This window comes from Fundulus heteroclitus, chromosome 12 (genome assembly GCF_011125445.2).
Source record: "Fundulus heteroclitus isolate FHET01 chromosome 12, MU-UCD_Fhet_4.1, whole genome shotgun sequence".
In the NCBI taxonomy this organism is placed as follows: Eukaryota; Metazoa; Chordata; class Actinopteri; order Cyprinodontiformes; family Fundulidae; genus Fundulus; species Fundulus heteroclitus.
The window spans coordinates 17,256,466-17,277,602 of NC_046372.1; the positions used below are offsets into that span (position 1 = coordinate 17,256,466).

The 21,137-nt window shown below is 39.2% G+C and overlaps 1 protein-coding gene across 1 annotated transcript in view; it reads left to right on the top strand.

The window, feature by feature from the left end:
- The window catches only part of scarf2 (scavenger receptor class F, member 2), a 28,322-nt gene extending 20,119 nt beyond the window's left edge, over positions 1-8,203 (top strand). Inside the window, exons 10-11 of the mRNA XM_012869857.3 lie at positions 863-1,018; positions 2,973-8,203. Of these exons, the coding sequence (XP_012725311.2) occupies positions 863-1,018; positions 2,973-4,195 (1,379 nt within the window). The 3' untranslated portion in view covers positions 4,196-8,203. The remainder of the gene's footprint in view (positions 1-862; positions 1,019-2,972) is intronic.
- Positions 8,204-21,137: the final 12,934 nt, after the last annotated feature.

The following is a 21,137-nucleotide window of genomic DNA, read 5'->3' on the forward strand; positions in this document are numbered from 1 at the left end:
TGGGTTGTCTGTCCTGTGTTGCTCTGCCTCTTGCCCAGTGACTGCTGGAGATGGGCACCAGCAACCCCACACGGATAAGCAGGCATAGAAAATGGACTGATGAATGGAAGATAAACCAAACTTTGTTGTTTTGTACAAGGTAATTCAATGTGCTTTACAGAAAAAAATTAAGGACCACAGGTAAAGACTACTTCAAGAACAAGAGGTAAAAATGATAGAAGAACTTTTGGCATACCATTTAAAGAAATGCAAATTTCAAACAAAATTAATTCATTAGATGTTCAAAAAGATCTGCTAAAAATAATGTTTGACCTTGATGCGATAAAGTGCAGTGCAATCATTAACTTTTTCTGTTGTATTGTAATAATTATTTGTATTAGTTTTATATTTAATTTTAAGTTGTTTTTTTAATCTTGTCACCAAACACCAAATTCTGATATTGTTTATAAAAGAAATTTAAAATTGAAACATCCGAGGTGGGTAAATATTTTTGAGGCATTTTAGAGGTTGAATAAAAGGGGTGTGAGCTTTAAGAAACCCTACATGGGTCCTTACTTAAATCTATACTTATCCAATGACAAAGTAGTCTTTGTCTGCCCAAACAACTCTGAACGAACCTGAATTTCTAAATCTTTTGGTTCATCTTTGACAGTAAAATGTGGTTGGCTACCAGTTTAATACAGTTGCTCTTAAAAACAGAAAGTTAAAACTCATGACGTCCCTATGTCCACAGAGTCCAATAAAACCTACTTTGATGTTGCTGCTGTGACAATGAGTGACAACAGATGCCTGCTGCTCTTGTAACAGAGAACAAATCTCCTGGAAGGACCTTTTGGCATCTGCATTTGTTTTCTCTTCTCAGTTGCACATCATGACCCAGAGAACACCTTCAACTGCAGCTTCATCGAGCCCCCCTCTGTGGCCGAGCAGCCCTCCCCCTCCTCGTGGTCGTCCCAGGAGTCCTTCTCTTCCTTTGAGAGCGGGGACGAAGGGCCCGTTTACTGTGTTCCACATGAAGGTTGGTCATCACATGAGCAAATAAACAGTTGGTTATCTGCAATCACCCTGTTACATTTACTGTTGGGATTGGAGATGTAAGCGCGCGCAAACACAGCGATGAAGACGTTGCTAAAGAGGCCCAGCTCCCCTGTGTGACCGTGGAGTGACTCACGCACTTCTGTAATTCTCATCATGAAGAAAGTTCGCTTCTAATCATAGACCATCTAGATCCAGGTTTTCTCTTGAGAACAAGTCGAGTATACACAGGAAATGGAACGGTCTAGTCAGCGTATGACACGTATCCTTCAAATGTGTTGAAATTCTGTGGAAAAACACCAGTTCCGTCAGTTTCTATATTGGAAGTATGAAACTGAAACTCAGTCTTTATTCGCAGAGACTTTCCCCCTTTTTTTTTTACTGATATTGTCAGTGTAATAGATTTGTTTTATCCATCCAAAATTCAAAACCATAAATTAAAACTACCATCAGTCAACACATCCATCCAATTCAACATATTAAAAATCAGTGGTAAAGATAGCGTTTACATAAGATGTGTTACTGTGCTTTTAGAGCTTTAAAAGGTCCACAAGAAGAGAGGGAGCAATATGTGAAGACACATAAATAATATGGGCGTAATGATCCCTTCAGCTCACAAGACAAGACCTGTTGGGTTCACAAGGAGAGAACAACATATTTTGTTGAAAACCCAAAAAATACAACCTTTTGGTTTTTACAAATAGAGTAAAGTTTTCAAAAAGCAAAAACTTTGTTTATAAGAAAAGTTGAACTGTGTAGAATATCTAGGTTCATGTTTGACTTGTCTACATATTGCAGGTTTAATGTTCTTTTTCTGCATATAAGATGATCCTGACGTCCACCAAGCATTAAAAATGCTTTTTGGGATTGTTAGCGCTACAACACACATCACCGCTACAAATAGTACCAAGCTTCGATCTCATAGAAGCTTGTTTTCTGATCCCATAGTCTTTTTCTAATGTGTATCCATTTAAAATCTGTGGGCTTTTCACTGAAATGCTGATTTTTCTGAGCTCCTTCCTGAAGACCTGACAGTGAAGCAATGCAGTGGGCGCTCTACGCAGTTGGTCGCTGCACTGTCTTCCCTATGGAATAAAAGTTTACTACAAATCAAAATATATTTTTAAAGAGACAATTTTAATTGTGGAATAATCCAGTGCAGATCGTATTGCAAGTCAAATATTTTAAATTCAGAACTGGACATGAATAAATTCAGTCCTAATTTCTTAAAAACAGTGATATAGCTCATAAATCACATGTTAAATTTACTCTTTTTACCACTTTTTGTCATGATGTGTGGCAATATTTTCTTACACAGTTCTATTTAAATGTACTTAAAATATTTTTTTGCGATTCTTAATTTAAGCAAGGGCAAGAACATAGACACTGGATCAAAGTGGCCTGAATATAGAGCTGTGATATATTTATAATTTCAAAATTATGCAAAGTAACTAAGGTTTAGTTACATAGTTATTTCCCAAGATTATGTATGACATATATATAATGCAGTTTCTGAAGTAGTCATTCTGCAGTTCCTAATAGCAACTTAAGAATTACTTAGGGTCTACTTAAGTCTTGTTGAGTTTGTCATCCTTGTAACACACACCTATCTAAGGCTCATAACAGTTGTTTAGATTTAATTACCCAGATGCTGCCTTGCTATCAATTCTAAAGCGCTGAGCAAGACAGATATGAGAACGAAATATAATGAGGTTTTGATATTGCCTGATCTCATGCCAGGCGACCTTCTTACATCCCCCAAAAGATAATACACGTATTTACTTTTTGAGCCACGGACTCTGTTTATTCTATTGTTTAGCCTGCTTTATTGCCATGATCCCATACCCATACCTGACCACCGGAAGTTGCATTCACATAGTCTGAAAGTAAATTGAACTCACAGTATGCTTTGCTGTTCCTCTGCCAACAATCAACAGAATCCACGAGTGACAGCAAAGGGAAGCAGAGCCCCAGCCCCGTGGCAGAAATCCCAGAGGACGACCCTTACAAGGAGGACGCGGGGGAGTACACCTGTCTGAAGGACACGAGCGTCACCAAACCAGAAAGCAGCGAGCATTCGCTGCTCAAGTGCTCCGACAGTGAGATGTCAAATAGCGAGTCTGAGTCCGCCGTTCAGTATGCCTGCATCGCCCGCTTACCCAAGCAGTCTAAGGAGGAGGATTGTAATGGCAAGGATGGTGATGGCACCCCTGCCCCAGAAGCCAAGGGCAACGGGAAACCTCCCCCGTCACCTGGCAAGCCAAAGCCACGTCCACCGGATCCCTCTACTAAACCTAAAGTCTCATGGATACATGGAAATGCAACAGGGTCGCAACAACCCGAGCAGCAAGGCGGAAATAGGGCACTCGCCGTTTCAAAGGAGAAAAAGAGGAGCTCCAGCGACGGTTCGTCAAAGAATGAAGAGCGTCATAATATTAAAGAAAAGAGTCAAGGACAACAGAAGAAACAGGACGGAAATGATACCGATGCAAACGGATCACCTAGCAAACACAAACTGCTACAGGGTAAAAAGTCTGGCGATGAGCACAGCAGTCCAAGTCACATGGAGCACATCAATGGGGTTGTGCAAAATGCCCTTAAGATGATAAGCAGCTTCCGCAGCTCCGCACCTGAGAAGAAGAGCGTAGAAAATCCAAAGCAGAGCCCTAAGGAGCCACCTAAGAGCCCGAAGCTCATCCACCCGCATATGAATTCTGAAGCAGCTACCTTGCTTGCTGCACAGCTCAAGGAGAAAACTCAGAGCATCAACAGGAATGAGGGGACTGGACTGACCAAGACCAACGGTTTCTCCCTGCCTAAAAATAACCAGGAGAAGCCCACGCCTCCACAGAAAGCCAAGAGGACCAACTCCAGTGGACTTAGCCAGCAAGGCTCCACCAAGCCGGTGCTGCCCACCACCAGCAACCTCCAGAAAATGGTGGCGCCTATCACCAACAGCTTAGGGACCCCCGAAGCCAAGAGCCCGGAGAAGCAGGACTTGAACGGCTCCAGGACGGGGAACCTGCTGGACCCGACACCGAAGAAGACTCCCATAAAAAAGCCCCCTAGGAAGAAAGGCCAGGGCAGCACCCTTGAGACGCCTGAAAGTAAAACACCCCAGCAGAAAACGGCCATTATGCCGCCGCAGGTAGTGAAGTAAGTGTCTGAAGAAATTCTGAACATTTGCCGATCGTTTTCTATGAGACAGAACTGTTTGATGACTGCTAGAACCATCTTAGCTTTTTTTTTTGTTTTAAATCACAACAGCATGAGGGCAGTGCCTCCAGGACCATTCAGAAGTAACAACCTTGCTGAGAGAAAAAAGCACAATTGAATCAGTCTAGGAAGTCTTTCACAATAACCTTGAAACCATTGTTAAATTTTGTTTCTGTACGCCTTCAAGTCGCAACCCAACCTAGTCTAGAGCTGAACACAACTTTGTGAACGGAGACATTAGCTAAAAGTTTATTCATCTCAGCTGCTGGGCAGTGAGCCCACCATTATATTTATGTACTGCATGGAAAATAAGAATTGATTTCATCAGCATTTTTGTTTTTTTTTATGTTCATTTCAAATGAGGGTTTTGGCATGGAATTCACACCAGGTGTCAGTAACAACCTGAATAATCCAGACATATAAAAAAATCAAACAAATCAGTCCATGCATCAAGTGTAATAAAGTACAATAAGTGCTGCTAAGAGTGTTTAGTGAATAGTATTCAAACTCTTTCAAGATGTCTCCTGTATGCGTTGCTCAAGTTTGAGTCTGACCCATTCTTTCACACAAATCGTTTTAAATTCCTGAAGGCTGTGTGGGATGTTTTTGAAGATATTTTTGAATAGACTCATGTGAAATGATTGAGTGTGCCATTTAAGCAGCTTTACTTTAGTTTTCTGGAACAAATTGATAGGTTCCTTGACCGCGTCTTTGAGATCATTGTCTAGGTGAAAAATCCACCCTTCTTTCATCTTTAGATTCTTATCAGCATCGTGCTGGTTTAGTTATTTTCATTCTCCTTTCCTTTGATTATATGGATTTTACCAGATCTGTTGCTGCAGTATAGTCCAACACCATGATGCTATCACCTCCAAACTGATACCGTCGTGGTGTCGGGCTATATTAGCGCTCATTGTTTGTATGTTGTTTTGGGGATGATATGCAATGCCGTTACGGCTCAAGACTTGTGTAATGACAATAAAATTATTTCAGTCTCATCTGACTATACTTTCCCAAAATGTTCTGGAGGAAAATTTAAACGAGCTTCACTACTTTGGCAGTGATGTCTTGTAAAGTGAGATTTCAGGTCCTTCTGAAGCTTTGTGCGACTAATCTCTTTGAGAAATTTGTTTTTGTTTGACTCCTCTATCTGAGATCTTCCGGTAAACACCCATTTGGCTGGTTCATGGTGAAATATTATGCTTTTCACTTTTGGATGATGGCCTCCATGGTTCTTATTCAAACATTTAAAAATTTAGAATTACGTCTGTAACTAATGCCATCTTGAGAGAGCTTCATACTCCCTATCCCATGCTTCTTCAATGATGCCTTGGTAATGACAAACCTTTTACAAGTTAGGCCATAAATTAGAACTATGCTAGCCAATATTAATTGGCACTGATTGATTTCTCATTACTTTCAGATTTCTGCTAATGTCTTGGTTTCCTGTGCCTTTGTACATGTTCTTTGCTCTTTTGGTTCATGTTTTTTTTTGACACACAGCATTATTCATATATGCATTTGTTGGCAAACTTATTAGTTCATTAATACTAAGGTTGTTACCAGCATGTGATGTGAATTTCCTGTCAATAGCCCATTACATATATATTTACAGAGAAAAACGTGGACACATGGAAAACTGATTTCATTGCTTTAACAACAGTGGCCAGGAAAATAGCTATTAGAACGTAATGTTCAGATGCTGAGAGTGAGTAAATGGTGCTCTGATGACTAGAAGCTAACATTTTCTGTGTTCTTTTCTAACTTGCTTCGAAGCAACATGCAATAGTACAGCTTGATACCAAAGCTTTTCAAGAGTATCCCAGCCTTAAAGTTTTACTTTGCAGATGACTGTCGACTTTAGGTCTAATATTTAAGATTTTAAATGACTTCAATCTGTAATATCCATCACTCTGACAATGATTAGTACACAGGTTATCTTAAGGTTCACAAACTAATACCTCATTAATAAATTAAGGTGGTTTAAGCTTTTTTTAAGCTTTAATGTTTAATCTATTTTAAATCTCATCAATTGGCCAACTCTGTCAGATCTCTTTTGTTGATTCACATGTCTACCTTTTTTGCTTTTGCCAAGACCAAACAGGAGAATGTCCTCCCGCTGGATGTTTTCCAGTCAGGTGAACCAGTAAGCTAAAGGATAATACTCCAAACTATGCAATGTCCTTGTCCTGTCACTTGTCTTCTTTCTCCTTAAAGAAATTAGGTTAATGTCAAATTCTCCTTTTACACAGATGTCAACAAGATAATGTATGACAAAAATAGCCTACCTGTTTGTTCCCCAAAGATGATTTAATACCAGCAAATGAATGCTAAATTTATGAGGATGCTTAACTGTTCTTGCTTTTGGATACAACCAAAAATTAAATGGTACTTTATTTTGCGTGTAAAACCAAATCTACGTTTGCCGGATGATTTTGTCAGTGTTTACTCGAAGTGCGGATCCCAAAATGAGTACATCCATGTCCGTGAAGGTATAGCTGTAGAACACCAATAATAGACTAATAAAAGGAGCAATAAGTGACATTTCACCACCAGGCAGTGCGTGACAAGCTGCGCCTCTCTTTATCCCCACTCCAGCTGCCACCTGGCCCTTCCTTTCCCTTTGCAAAGCATAAATTCACCGCAAAACAGCAAAACCCTTTTCAGAGGTACATTTCTAGTGAAGAAGAAAGTAACTCATAACTTGATAATGCTGTTAGCAAGAGAACATTTTGATCTGCTGGGGGTGTTCTCTGCCATGTTGCTCCAACACTGCACTGCTCTGATGGTGGTATTTTAGGGCACGGAGGGGCTAAGCCCTGAGTGGCAGCTGTTCACATGCATATACATGCATGCACATGCACGTACATGCATACGCGTGCACGTACACGCGCAGCCAGCGTGGCTATGTAAACAAGAGACTGGAGAACAACAGAGAAAGATGCGATGTGCATCATACCATAGTCCATCTGAAATATTACCTTTTAGTTCTTCACGTCACTATTGTTTAGTTCTTTCTGTGTAAAAAAATTATATGTAAAAATTTCACTTATTGCTCCTTTTATTTTGTTCGGTAGGGAAAAAAAAGCTAATCTGAAAGCAGCTTTTACAACTTGAACTATAACAATTCATGAAGTAGGAAGTGACGATAATCTGCCTGTGGCACGTTTTTTTTATATTAAGAATATCACATTTAACAAACTGTTTATATTGTTTTCATCAAGGTACAGGTCATTTCTTTATTTTATTTTTCAACATTTTACTTGTATACGTTGTGTACTTTTTTATTATCTTTGTAAGCTGTGCTTATATGACCTTGTGGGTTCCTCTGTTTTCTCTGGTGCCAATGAACTGGCTTTCATATCGTATTGGCTTTTTTTGTTGTTTTGCTGTGTTGCTTATTTTTGGCTCTCAACCAAATCTGCAGTAAGAGTACTTTCCTTCTGTAAAGTTTACATTGGCTTTGTAATTGTTCTCTGTTGATGTTATTGTTTGTGTAACACTTAACTGCATGACGCAGAGTGTAATTATATGGCATTATAGCTGCAGAGGAAATCTGTAACCTTCCTGCTCCCTCCATTTGTTGTTTCAGCCTCCCATAAGCAAATCTTATACAAAAAGAGGATTGTACAACACTGCCGTAATACCACTGTTGTAATAAGTGCATATGCTTAAAACCATAATACTGTGTAATTACTAAGTTGCTATTCTTTTTTTTTTTTCCGCCTGACTGGCCCTTGCCTGTTTTGATTGCCTTACGGTGCATTTTTGTAAAGAAGGGCCTAACAAACTGCAAAACCGTCACCAGCTGTAAGGTATATTTTGTTTTTGTTTTTTGTCTTACTGCAACTTTGATTGCCTTTATGTATGGCTGTTAAACTCTGTGTGTTCATTTAGTTCTTTTGAATAAAAAAAGCAATACATGTAGCCAAAGTGAAAGCATAATTGAAAACAGTCGTCCTTTGACTTTAGTTTAATTTCATTTTACAGAGACAATGTTTTCATTTTGTGTCGCATATTTGATTATATATATATATATATATATATATATATATATATATATATATATATATATATATATATATATATATATATATATCAATGCACATGTAGAACAACACAGTACTCGCAGCAGCTGAAATTGATCAATTAGCATGGTGACTGCTATATGACCCTGTCCCGCTTCTCTGGAGCTTGGATGGCTGAATCTCAGGAACACTGTAGAGGCCCTCAGGCTTTCAGTCAGTGCTGCTCTTCAAAGAGCCTGAAGGAATCAGGAGATGGTTGACTGGCCCCTCCAGGAAGGGGGACAAGAGCTCCTTTCATGGGTTTTAAAACAGTGGAATCTTTGTGCCAAGAAGTTGATTATGCACTGCGAAAGGGATTTGTATTGGAGGGGATAGAGCAAAAGCTGAACCGATGGTTGATATTTGAGGACAGTTGGACTAGTTCTATTAATATGGCACAGTGCACCGCAAACAAATCTGCATACAGCAGTCGCGCACATTTATTGGCTCTGCTTGTTAATACGTGGAAAAGACTTGAAACAAATTGGGGTACCACTTTACAATAAGGCTCGCCTATAGATGGATAATAAATAGTTTATATATGTTATTGAATAATGTGTGAACACGCTATAACTAATTCAACAGTGTTTATTATGCATTAATTAAGGACGAGCAAGAGACCAAACTGACCAGTTTGAAAAACAAATTGTGTACATTTTCATTTTCCTAATCTCGGAAATGTCGTGGTATTTAGAAATAATTCAGTCAGATGGTTTCCAAGGTCCTAGAGGAGACCTCAAGTATATCAAAGATCCTCCACCATACTTTCCAAATATTTCTCCTCTGTTTTATTTCAAACACATCTGGAGTATTTCTTGCCAAAAACCTCAATCTTGGTGCCTTCTGACAAACGCGCAGGCCTCTAGTTGGTCTCTGTGGAGTTTAGCAAAACTTCATATGTTTGCGATGGTTGAAACAGGATTCTTTTGTTGTTGTTTTCAAGAATGACTACTAACCAGATGGCATTTAGCATATAATAATTTTTGACACATGGTGACCACTAGATGACTGTTTTTGTTCAAAATTATTACTTACAATGGTGTGTGTGTTTCCCACAGAATAGATGGTTTTTCCAGTTAAAGGTTGATGGTGTGAGATTGTGTTTTAAGGCTTTTGGCACATCTTATCCAAGGGTGCATATAAAGGTTTCCAGCACTGTATACGATTCATTTTGTAATCCTATCCATTTTATTCCTCAGTCCCAAAACACTTTGCATGACTTTATTACAGATAAAAACATGGGAACACCTGCTTTTACATCCTAAGCAGGATAATGTTGTCATTCCAGGCTATTTATCTGCCTTGTCAAAGCCATTGTTATGGACAAAAGCGGAGGTTAAAGTCAAACTTAATTCGGTGTGGATCTGGGGTGGTCACATTAGTTGTGGCAATTTTAATCGTACATTTCCTGTTTCAAGTTGAGAATGTGGTTAGGAATGGAAAGATTGTGATGTTAAACACAAATGAATCCTTATTATACCTTTAGGCTGGTTCACACCGCAGGATTTAAAAATAGTTGGCCGATTTTCAAAGCCTGAGAGACACCACACGTACCGATAAATCTTAGTATTTGTTCGTACAGTGTGTGTTCGTACAGACCGGTCAGACTGCAAGATCAGCACACCCCACACCAACAGATTTTGCTCAAGATCATTCAGATTTCAGACGGGCAATCTTGCGAATCCTCTCAAGATCAAACGTGAGTTCAGAGTAAATAAACATGGACGACCAGGAAGAATAATGGTGATAGTTTGTGGACTGGTTTTAACAGAGAAAAAAAACATAACAAAAAGAAAAGATGTTGGTTAAAGAAGCAGACACAACGCAGCCGAGGGCTCGCTTGCTGCACTATGAAATGGGAGCGAGTTGTAACTGTGTCCCTGCATCTCCACCCCATTGTCTTTTTCTCTCCCTCTAGTCATTTTTATTTTTTCATTAAAGATATTGATGCACGTTTGTGCCCTTTATTCACAGTTATTGGACAGGAGGTGATTGGACAGATTAGAATTGCAGTAAAAGTTCTGAGATTGGGAATCGAACCTTTGACGACCGGGTTGGGGACTAATCTGGGCGTGCCTCATGGGAGCGTCTCCTTAACTGTTACACCCCACACTGCATAATGATTGTTGCGGCCTTCCCTCCTTGCTTCCTCAACCAGATGCAGTTTATTGTACCTTTAAATGAAAAACGGCGTATTTTTTGTGGCAAAATGTTACATTTTTCGTCTTCTGTAAAGGAACTCTGCCCAATACAGGAAGACAACCAGACAGAAAACAGAGAAATGTAAATGAAAATAAAGAATTTAACAAATGGCGCTCGCACTAGTATATACATGAGTGCTGGTGTGCCGTTAATGGCTTACAATCCTAATATATACAGCTTCACAAAGACGGTCAACTGGCTGTTGGACTGAAGAAGGCTATCTGTTTTCCATTCTTTTCAGAACCACTTTTTACCCGGTCACACCAAGTTTAGTTTTAAATTCTTGTAAATCTTGTCAGCTAGATTTTTTACTAGCCCCCCCCCCCCCCCCCCCCCCCCTTTTCTCTCAAATAGTCCAATTTTTTTCATGTGACAACATCTTGAAGTCAGATTTACTGCCAGAATGGAGAGGAATGTTGACACAACTGCCTCCATCTGCGAGCAGATGGAGAAAATTCTCAGCTGAGGACACCGACACATGTTCTCTAGCTTTTCATCCCTGACATGTTGTGGGAAAGCCACAGATTGGAGATATTCTTTGCATGCCGCCGTACATTTATAGCTTTTAGGATAAATTCCGTTGCTGAAGTATTTGTCTACGTTTTCACTTATGTCAGCGGTTCCTGCTGGTCCTGAAACGATTAGAGTAAGACAGTTCTATGACAAAGATTTTGATAGCAGTCCGTGAATTCAAGCCAGAGAAAAGAGGAGAAATAGTACATCATCAAGTGAAGTTTGTACAAAACTGTCAGAGTCGGAGCCGTGTAGGAACGGGGGTCAGTGACATCTCAGCTGGCTGGCTAAACATGGGTTTGACCGGGGGAGTCCTCCGTGTGCCATGAAACAGCGAGACTTGAAAACCCGGGCCCCCGTGAGTCAGCCAAAAGCCTCGGACTTGAGAAACAACAACAACAACAGAAAAAGCCTATTCCAGTCCCCTGTGTTTCCACGGCAACAAGAACAGATTGGAACCACATCTGGTAGCCATTTCAGTCCTAGCAAGGAAAGGAGAGGAAGAAAGAAATTTATGAGTGAGGGAGAAAAAGACAAATATTTTCTGCAATGCAAAGCAGAAAGAACGGGGAATCAAATGACACTTTGAAGTGACTAAAAGTAGTAATTTAACAATGGAAATGGTAAAGAGAGAATCGTTACTGCCCAGGGATTGTGATTAAGTATGTTTAAAAGCAAAGACAGGCTAAAAACTATCTAGCATTGGGTAAAATGGGTCTTGAAAAGCATTAATGCAGTTTTGACGTTTCTTTGTTACAAGCTGTGACACAGTTTCCTGAGATGCTGTCATTTCCTCGCATCAGATGTGGCCAGAAGAGATTTTAAAAATACAGTTTTTCACTTCTTCTTCTCCCTGTCGACAGTCTGTCTGCGAGAAACATTGTCTAATTGTAGCCCTTCCTACACGATAAACGCTGCTCCTCAGCCGTGTGGAAATGCAGAAACTATGAAATGACATTTACTGGAAATGGAGCTTGTGCCTCTCCTAAGCCAAAACCACTGAGAACTAAGACCAGCGTGCAACTAGAATGATGGAGGCTGAGGGGGGGAGGGGGTGGGGGCAACGCTACCATTGCATGTGTTCATTGATTTCCAGCGGCAACTACACTGTGATTTAAGACTGTCCTAATAATGAGACATGAAACTGTTGGCAGGGAGCTAAATTAGGTTGTTTTTCCTTCCAGAGTTAAGCCAACCTCACTGAAAGCTGACCTCCACAACGGTGGCTCAGACATGCTGGTGGCGTGCACAAACTGAGTCAGAACAGCTAAAACTTTTAGGCTTTTTTAGGTGGGGAAAAAGCATCGGCATTATGCTTACTGTCATTTTTTAGGCTGAAAGCTGATATTCTTTTTAACGCAGACGCATTTATGAATCCTTTGGTTTTTCATATCGCTTTTAACCTTGTTGCTGCATCATTATTTTATTTTAGTTATGCAGGACATTTAGAAAAACAATTTTTTTTTCACATTGAGTACTTCTCTAGAACTCCTGAAGATAGGCACCAGCACCCCTCGTGACCCCATGAGGGATAAAGCGAGTAAGAAAATGGATGGATGGAGTATTTCTCTAGAGTTAAATTTACAGTTCCGTAAAAAGGTTCTTTTGCTGTATGTAAGGTATTTTATTGGGATTTTATTTGATAGCCCAACATGTGCTTGCACATAATTATGAAGTGGGAGAATAATGTTAAATGGCTTTCCAAGCTTTTTTATTATTATAATAAATCTGAAAAAGTGGGGCATCCATTTGCATGCATCCCTTTCTCTGATATAAGGGAGTGTTTTTCTTGTCTTACCTGCATTCATCTTCCAATTAAGTTGGACTAGTTTTTCTTTCCCTGCTGTAGAAAAGCATCTCATATGATGCTGCCACCGCTGTATTTTTACCATGGGTATGGTGTTTTCAGAGTGGTGAGACACTCTCCACGGGTCTCTGGGCTGTTTCTCTGATTAAAGCTCTCCTCTCTTGGCCTGTCAAATTAGTTGAAGAGTGTTTCCTGGAAGATTTGATTTGCTGCCAGACACTTTCCATTTTTGAATGCTTCATAAACTAATCTTGCTCTCCATAGATTGTCAAAAATTTGCTTCAAACCACCACACAGCCATGGTGTTGCGTACCAGCAATGCCTGTTGATGCATATTCAACACAGACTAGTGATTAAATTGCTAGCACTTTGGTGTTCCAAATGATTCTTAATTTTGCCAATGGGCATACTAAACACATATTTTTTTTTTTGCATATGAGCTGTATTTAAATTAAGAATCGTATACAAACAATCCGTTTTAAATTAATTTCAGCGAGTATACAAGGTTAAATTTCTCCACAACTCTGTCCCTTACATGTCTGCTGTGTTTGCTTCGTCTTCGTGATGATGTATTTTTTTTTATAATAATATTCACTGACAAACCTCTCAGACCTTCATAGAACAACTGAAATTATACTGACATTAAATTAGACAAAAGTATTTACTGTGAATTATGGTGCCACTGTCTCTTGCCCAATTGACCGCCGGAGATAGGCACCAGCCCCTCCGCGACCCTGCATAGATAAGTGTATATATGTATATATATATATATATATATATATATATATATATATATATATATATATATATATATATTTATTTATTTATTTTTATTTTATTTTTTTTCTTCACAATTGTGCAATAATTTGTGTTCTATCACATACCATGACAATTAAAGTACATTGAAGTTGTAGGTTGCAGCCTAGTAATACTTGGAGTAGGTTTAAGGCTTTTGGATATTTTTGCAAGGCACGGCAAAATCATACAGACTGTCAGACATAATTAAGGTTCAGGCCTTTTCTACTCAGACTAAGTCTTTTCTATTCCCCTTTTCCTTTTGCAAGGATGTGTGTGCAAGCAGTTGTCTTGAACTTCAAATTGCCCTGGATTTTCCCCCTTTGTCAGCATAATTCCAGGGAGCGCATTAAGGGAGGAGATTTGGATGGCTAATAAAAAGCAGATCAGTCAAATGCGTTTTCTCAGCCTTTGTCCTCATCTTTCATTTTAAACCCTCTCTCTTCTTTTCATGTCTTTTTGTGTTATTCTGCTTTTTTTATTATCTTATTCACTCCATCCACCATTCCCTTTTTGCAAGTTATTCTCCCTGCATCCATCCATCCATCCATCCATCCACTCATCCAATATCTGAGCACCAAAATGGGACTTTAGACTTCATAATGTGGCTTGAGGTTTCAGCTTTCACATAATTCCACATGCTCACCCCAGAGTTTTTTTTTTCTTCTTCTTTTCTTTCCTCCCTGCTTCTTGCTCACTCCATCCCAAAGCAGCCAAAGGGGAGATATTGGATGGAAAATGATCACAAGACCCAATGTGTCTGCCCAAAACCAGGGAAAATAAGCAGATGGCTTATGTTTTTATGCAGTGAACCCCAGCTGTCCCAGAACTCAGTCCAGTCTGTAGCCAACAAACTGTATTGTAACGGGTTTGTTCATGGAGATGCAAGGTTTTCTTTCAGTCCCCCCCCCCCCCCCCCCCCCCCCCCCCACACACAAAACTAAGTCACTCAAACATATTGAGACTGTTTAACATGCAAAAAAAATCCCCAATTATTTTTACTTGTCGCCTATGCTTTGCCAGCTTTAGTACTTATTCCTATTTGAACAGTACTTTGATTACTTCTGAAAATCCAGAGAACATGTCCCTACTTGCCTGGACAAGATGCAATTGCAGAGCTTTGGCGCATACACTGCCATGCAAAAGTTTTCACATCCCTTGAACTTTTCCAGATGATGTCATATTTCAACAAAAAATCTCAATGTATATTAACTTCTAATATGATAGTGCAACACAAAGTAGTGCATGCCTATGAAAATGAAATATGCTTTTCTACATGTTATATTAACACAAATCTCCAAGGTATAGTGTGTTTTTTTCACAGTTTTTTACTTTTATTGTATTTTGATAAGGTCATATCATGTTACTCTACAACTAACTTTAGATTAGATTAGCTGTTTTCTTTTTCACATTCATGATCATATGATGATGTTACGGTGCTTTTTGCCACTGTCACGCCTGCATTTCCCCATTGTGGAAACAATAAAACAGTGTCTTATCTTATCTTATATTTACCTCCCTTTACCATGAGACACATGAATAAATACAGTACAACCAATTGTGTTCAGGATAGAGTCAACCTTTTTGTAATTTAATCTCAGTATGAATGCAGCGTTTCTGTGCAGGCCTCAGAGGTTTGTTAGACAACACGGGTAAACAGTCGTAAAGACTGAGAAACACAGCAGACAGACCGGGGATGAAGTTATTTGCAGTTTCCACAAGCCATGTAGGAGACACAACACACATGCATATGGAAAAAAGGTGGTCTGGTATGAGCCCAAAATAAAATAAATGACATCCGTATGGTGAAACATGGTAGTTGCAGCATTGTGCTGCATGTAGTTTTTTTCTTTAATGCCAACATCATGCAAACTGGTCACAGTAAATTTGATGATAGATTGAGTTAAATATAAGAAAATCCTGAAAAATCTCCACCACTTTATCACTGACCTGTCAGGTGTATTGCTTGATCTTCATTACTGATTTTTCTAAAGTCTTCTTTAAAAAAAAAACATCTGCTGTTACTCTTCTGACAGCTGTTTGTCAGATTATAGTACACACAGGGTAGGGAATACATTTAGATGACTTCTGAAGGCTACTAGTTGCACTGGATTCTTTAGAGGTAAAGGGGACAAAATACAAAGGCACACATTTCAGATTTTATCTGCAAAAAAGCTTTTAAATCATATGTGGTATTTCTTTGATTACACAGTTACACATAAAATCCCAAAATAACACGCTGAAGGCTGTGGTTACAATGGGACAAAAATCAGAAAAGAATATAATTACTTATGTAAGGCTTGCTACGGGGAGATTTAAAAGATTATTTTGATGACTATGGCTTATTTCTCAGTGTATGCACGACAATGATACCACCGTATATGTGACCCTCACAGCTCATTCTACTTCATGGTACAACACTGTAGTCATTGTGGGAAGCCATGTGTTTCTGATTAGCCAGACACAGATTACAGGGTGGGGAGCAGCGCTTGCTGTCTGTTTGCCCCCTGGCTTCTCTTTTGTGGTCAGAACCTGGACATCTATAAGTGCAAAAACTCCTCACCGCCCTCACCCCATTACCGCTTCCCCGACAAACTCTTTCTCACATCCTGTCACTCCTGTCCGTCACCTCGTCCCCCGTTCCCAGGAAAGCATGTGAATGCTGGGATTGCTGTTGGCGAGGTTATTTCTCACTGCCCTGCATACCGAGCCCGGCTCTGTCGCTGCAGTATTTTTAAAAAGTTGCTATAGCTGGGAAGGCAGCTGTGGCTGTGCCATGTGACGACAGACGACTACGGCGCGGTGTTTGTTGTTGCTGTAGCAATCTGATACGTACGTGACCTTAGAGGGGGGAAATTGTTTTTTGATTCATCTCCCTGGAGGGAAGTCAGGGTCAGACACGGAGCAGTGAGAGGATGGATCACAACGATTTGCTCAAGAACAGCAGAATGACTTTCATCATAGGACACAAAACTTCAAAGCCAGCAGCCGACAGCAGTTTGGGGCAGCAACCTGTGTGCACGCTCCATCGCTCTACAAAAAATGCTTTTACATTTATTTTCAGTTTCAAATGTAATTTTGTTTCTTTTTACATCTAGAAAACAGCAGAGTTTTTTAATCATGGAATGTGACTGTTGGCAGATGATGTGACTGAGCAGCTTGGTGCTTTTAAATATTATTATATATGTTTTTTTTTAACATTTAAGTAGACAGGTGGTGTTTACAGCAAGAAAATTGTATTTTTGGCTCCAAAAGTCAATTTCCATAGAAGAAGTGCCTTCTGTCTTCACCTTAGCATTAAACAATAATATTCCCACCCTGTTATGCCCAAAGTACACTGAAAGCCTGAAGGAGACAGAAACAAGCTACTCAAATCAGTTCAGGCAAATATACAGAGTACTGGTCTACTAAAGTTTACAAAAACTCATTATTAAAAGGAATCGAGAACTTGTGTCCAAGTTTCAATTATCACACGAAGCTGAAGAATTATGAACATGCACAAAACTGGAGAAAACAGATTAACAATAAGATTTGGGAAATGTCTTAAACTTGGAATTATGTGGCTTACATTTGAAACATGCTGGAAAACAATCCAATATCAATGATGTACTAATTCTGTTAAAATATGTATCAAAAATCCACCTTGAAATACACTAGATGCTTGTCGATGACCACAGTAATTGTTTGGTTGAGATGCAATGTGCAATGTTCAGAGGTTTTGGTATTGTGCTCTGACAAAGTATTTGATCCCTTGCATATTTCTTCTTTTTTTTTTCTCTCCCACCATCAAACCATCAAACAATGCTCATATAACAGTGTATGTGTGAGCTGTAGCTGCTTTCCCCACTGACGACTTGCCAAATTTCCTGGAACCACAGATTCTGCTCACTGCCAGAAAGTCCTTCAGGAGAATGTTCAGTCATCAGTTTAAAACCTTAATCTCAAGTGAGTTTGGGTTATGCAGCAGGATAATGATCCAAAAAACACCAGTAAGACCACCTCTAAAAACCTCAGAAGAATTTTTCAATTTAGTTCAATTTTATTTATTTAGCGCCGATTCATGAAATATGTCATCTCAAGGTACTTTCCAAAGTGGAAGAATAAAATGAAGGTTTTGGAGAGGCCTAGTCAAAGACTAGATTATGTGACGTTACCTTAAAAAGGCCATTCATGTTGGAAACCCTTTCAGTGTGGCTGAATTTAAAGAAAAAAGTGTGAAATTAACTTATTTTACAGTGATGTAAAAGACTCATTGCCAGTTATTGCAAATGTTTGATAGCTGCTTTTGCAACCAAAGGTGGGACCACAAGTGATTTGGTTTACATGGACATTCATTTCTCATATAACACTATTGGTTTGATCTTTTTTTTCTTTTTTTTTACTTTTTAAATGAAATTATCATTATCTCAGGTTGTTATTGTCTGATAAAACATTTTTTTTGGATATTCTGAAATCTTCAAGTGTAACTAAAATAAAAAAAACAGGAACAACCTTTCAGGGGGAGATAGTTTCACGCACAGCAATATATACATACATCATTGTATGTATTTGATATTGTAGTGACCCTTTGTGGATAAAAAAAAATCTGGAAGATCAAAAACTTGTCTTTTTCTTGTTTTTAAAATTCTTAAAAGATACACATTTTGCACTCAAAAAATTGTTCAGCTGCATCAATAAAAGGCAGAAATGCCTGAAATTCTTCGCCATGTTAAGTGTATTTTAACATCTACATCTAACTGCAACCGAAGGACAGATCATTGCTCTGATATTGAATTAAAAAGCCACATTTAGGTCCTAAAGCACAAAAGATTATACATGCATATCTTACTTTATGAAGTAGCAACTTAGTTATCCTTTAACATCTTAATTGTACTTCCTTTGAAGTACAACTTAGAAAATGCACCAACAGAAATTAACAACTGTCAGCTCTAATTTCTTCATTACCTTAACAAAACTAGAGCCAAAACAAACTTGCAGCCAACTCCTCTCATCATCCAATCCTACACATGACATGTCTTTTTCCCAAAGCTGGCAAGCTAACACAGTGGCTGCCTGCTTGGAGAAAACTAGAACCATTATGTTATAAGTTCATGTTAACTGGAATCGAAATGAACTATGGTGACCTTTTTTTTGAGAGCAGGAACTTCAAATTGCATTTATCTTTCCTATCACATTTAATTTAGCATAGTATCATGCACTAACTTCCAGTTTTAGGGCAGACACCCTACCTTTAAGACTAGGCTTAAAACTTTCCTTTTAGGCAAAGCTTATAGTTAGAATGGCGCATAGGTTAAGCTGAGCTATCTCTATAGTTAAGCTGCTATAGGCCGCTGGAGGACATCCAGATCTATTTCTCTCACTCTGTTGAGTTCTCCTAACATGGCCAGTTAGAACCTTTGGTTATTGCAAATGCCCACCTACCAAAAGATTGACTTTAGCCAATCATGGTATCAAACTAAAACTTGAGCAACATCGTCATGCGAAAGCAGAAGAAGGTAAGCTAGTCAAGGCACTTCTTGCTGTTCTTCTTCCAAAGATGAAATTGTGGATTCTGACAAAACAGATGTGATAGTCTTCCTGTACGGCCATGTTTATGTTGGTTCGTTTGTGGGCTCAGCAGAAGCAGTACAAGATGGATTCTCATCTGTTTGTGAACGCACACCAGCCGCGAGAATTCAGAGAACTCAGCAGATCATCTGCTATTACCCTATAACATAGAAAGGATTCCTGGATTAATGTCTGCTTCTCTGCTTTTAGTGTCTCTGCTCTGTGTTCCCTAACCCTCGGTCGAGGCAGATGTCCGTTCACACTGAGCCTGGTTCTGGTGGAGGTATTCCTTCCTGTTAAAGGGGAGATTTCCTTTCCACTGTCACTTTGTGCATGCTTAATAGGGGGGATTGCTGCAAAGCCATGGACAATGCAGACGACTGTTGAATTTGACTTTGGAAAGTGCCTTGAGTTGACGTGTTGTGAAATGGTGCCAGAGGTGTCAAAAGTATTCACATTCATCGCTCAGTACAGTTACTTCTGTAGAAGTATCAACTCAAACCTCTTACTCAAGTAAAAGTCTAAAGTACTGGCTTTAAAACTGCTCAAAGTATTAAAGTAAAATAATTAAAATTTAAAAAATGCCACTAAGGACAATCCCGCACCACAGGGACCTATTATGCACTAGTTTTGTTCTTCTTAAGTATTTGTTGGGGTGTTTGCCAAACAACTTGGTGCAGTACTGCCTCCTACCACAATCAAAATAACTCTGCTCGTTTAGCGCTATCTTTCTGAATTTTTTTTTTTTTTTGACAAGCCCGAGTGAAAACAAGCTGAGATAAAATAAAAGTAATGAGACTATTTTCAAAATGTAGAAAGTAGAAAGTACAGAACATTGCATGAAAATGTAAGGAATAGAAGTAAAATGTAGGTTAAAAATAATCACTCCTGTAAAGTATAAATACCCAAAACAAAGTATTTGTACCCTTGATTGGTGCTATATAAATACAACTTAATTTAATTGAATAGGGAACTTGCAATGTCCCTCACTGAAGCTAAGGAGTCATAAGGAATCCCACAATCCTTTGCATGATATGACGTATAAGCACTGCCCATTTCATGGAAATTAACAAAAATGTCCGGAGAGAAGAGAGCATTATTGGTGAAGTCAGGCGATGTTACGCCAATCATTGACACTAGTACCATTTACAGTGAAATTGTTTCGCATGTACTGTGTGTGACACATCCAAATGTACCCGTCTTCAGATGTTTTGGTTTGTGTAAGGGAGAGCTTCAGTCGTTCACCACATTTGCCTAACTCGCGTGTTTTGTACTTCTTTTTCGAAGGCTGCAGGCCTGGATTTGATTAGCATCCCCCATGTGCGTTTCCATCTCATAATGACGTATGAGTTAAAGGCAGTCTGACATTGGCACAGCAGTCCAAAGCTCCTTTCCTACCCACAATAGAGTTCTTACTATTCACCTCGTGAAAGGTCAAAGAACAGGAGCTAGGGGCTATAATTAGAACATTTTGGACGGAGTCTTGGCAGTTCCTGATACCGAGTTCCATGGTGTTATAACCACAGGAAAAGTTCTTTATGTGACCAGCTCTGACTTCCAGCTAACTTCTTTTGGATGTACTGACTAGAGTGCAGCAGGCAGACATGCAACACGCATTCTAGCCAAGCGCCCTGAGGATCCAGAAAGACCAATAACCACAGACAAAAGTGAGCAAATACCAGAAAGTACATTTCTGTCAATTTCCTCCACATATGTTTGCACCAATAAAAAGCAATAGCAATGCACATGGAAGCCAGTGCAAGTGAAAATATTTCTCACATCATAGGAAAACAAGCACCCAGACGAATGCCCTGCTGGCTTTGGTAGACAGGATCCGGTGCTCCGGAGAAACAGGAAGTGTGCGTCTCTTTATTGCGAGTTTTCTAAAGTAAGCAGGATCTGAGTGAGGTGTTCAAGCGTTTGATCTTTTTTCCAGCTGCAAGTGTTGCAATTTA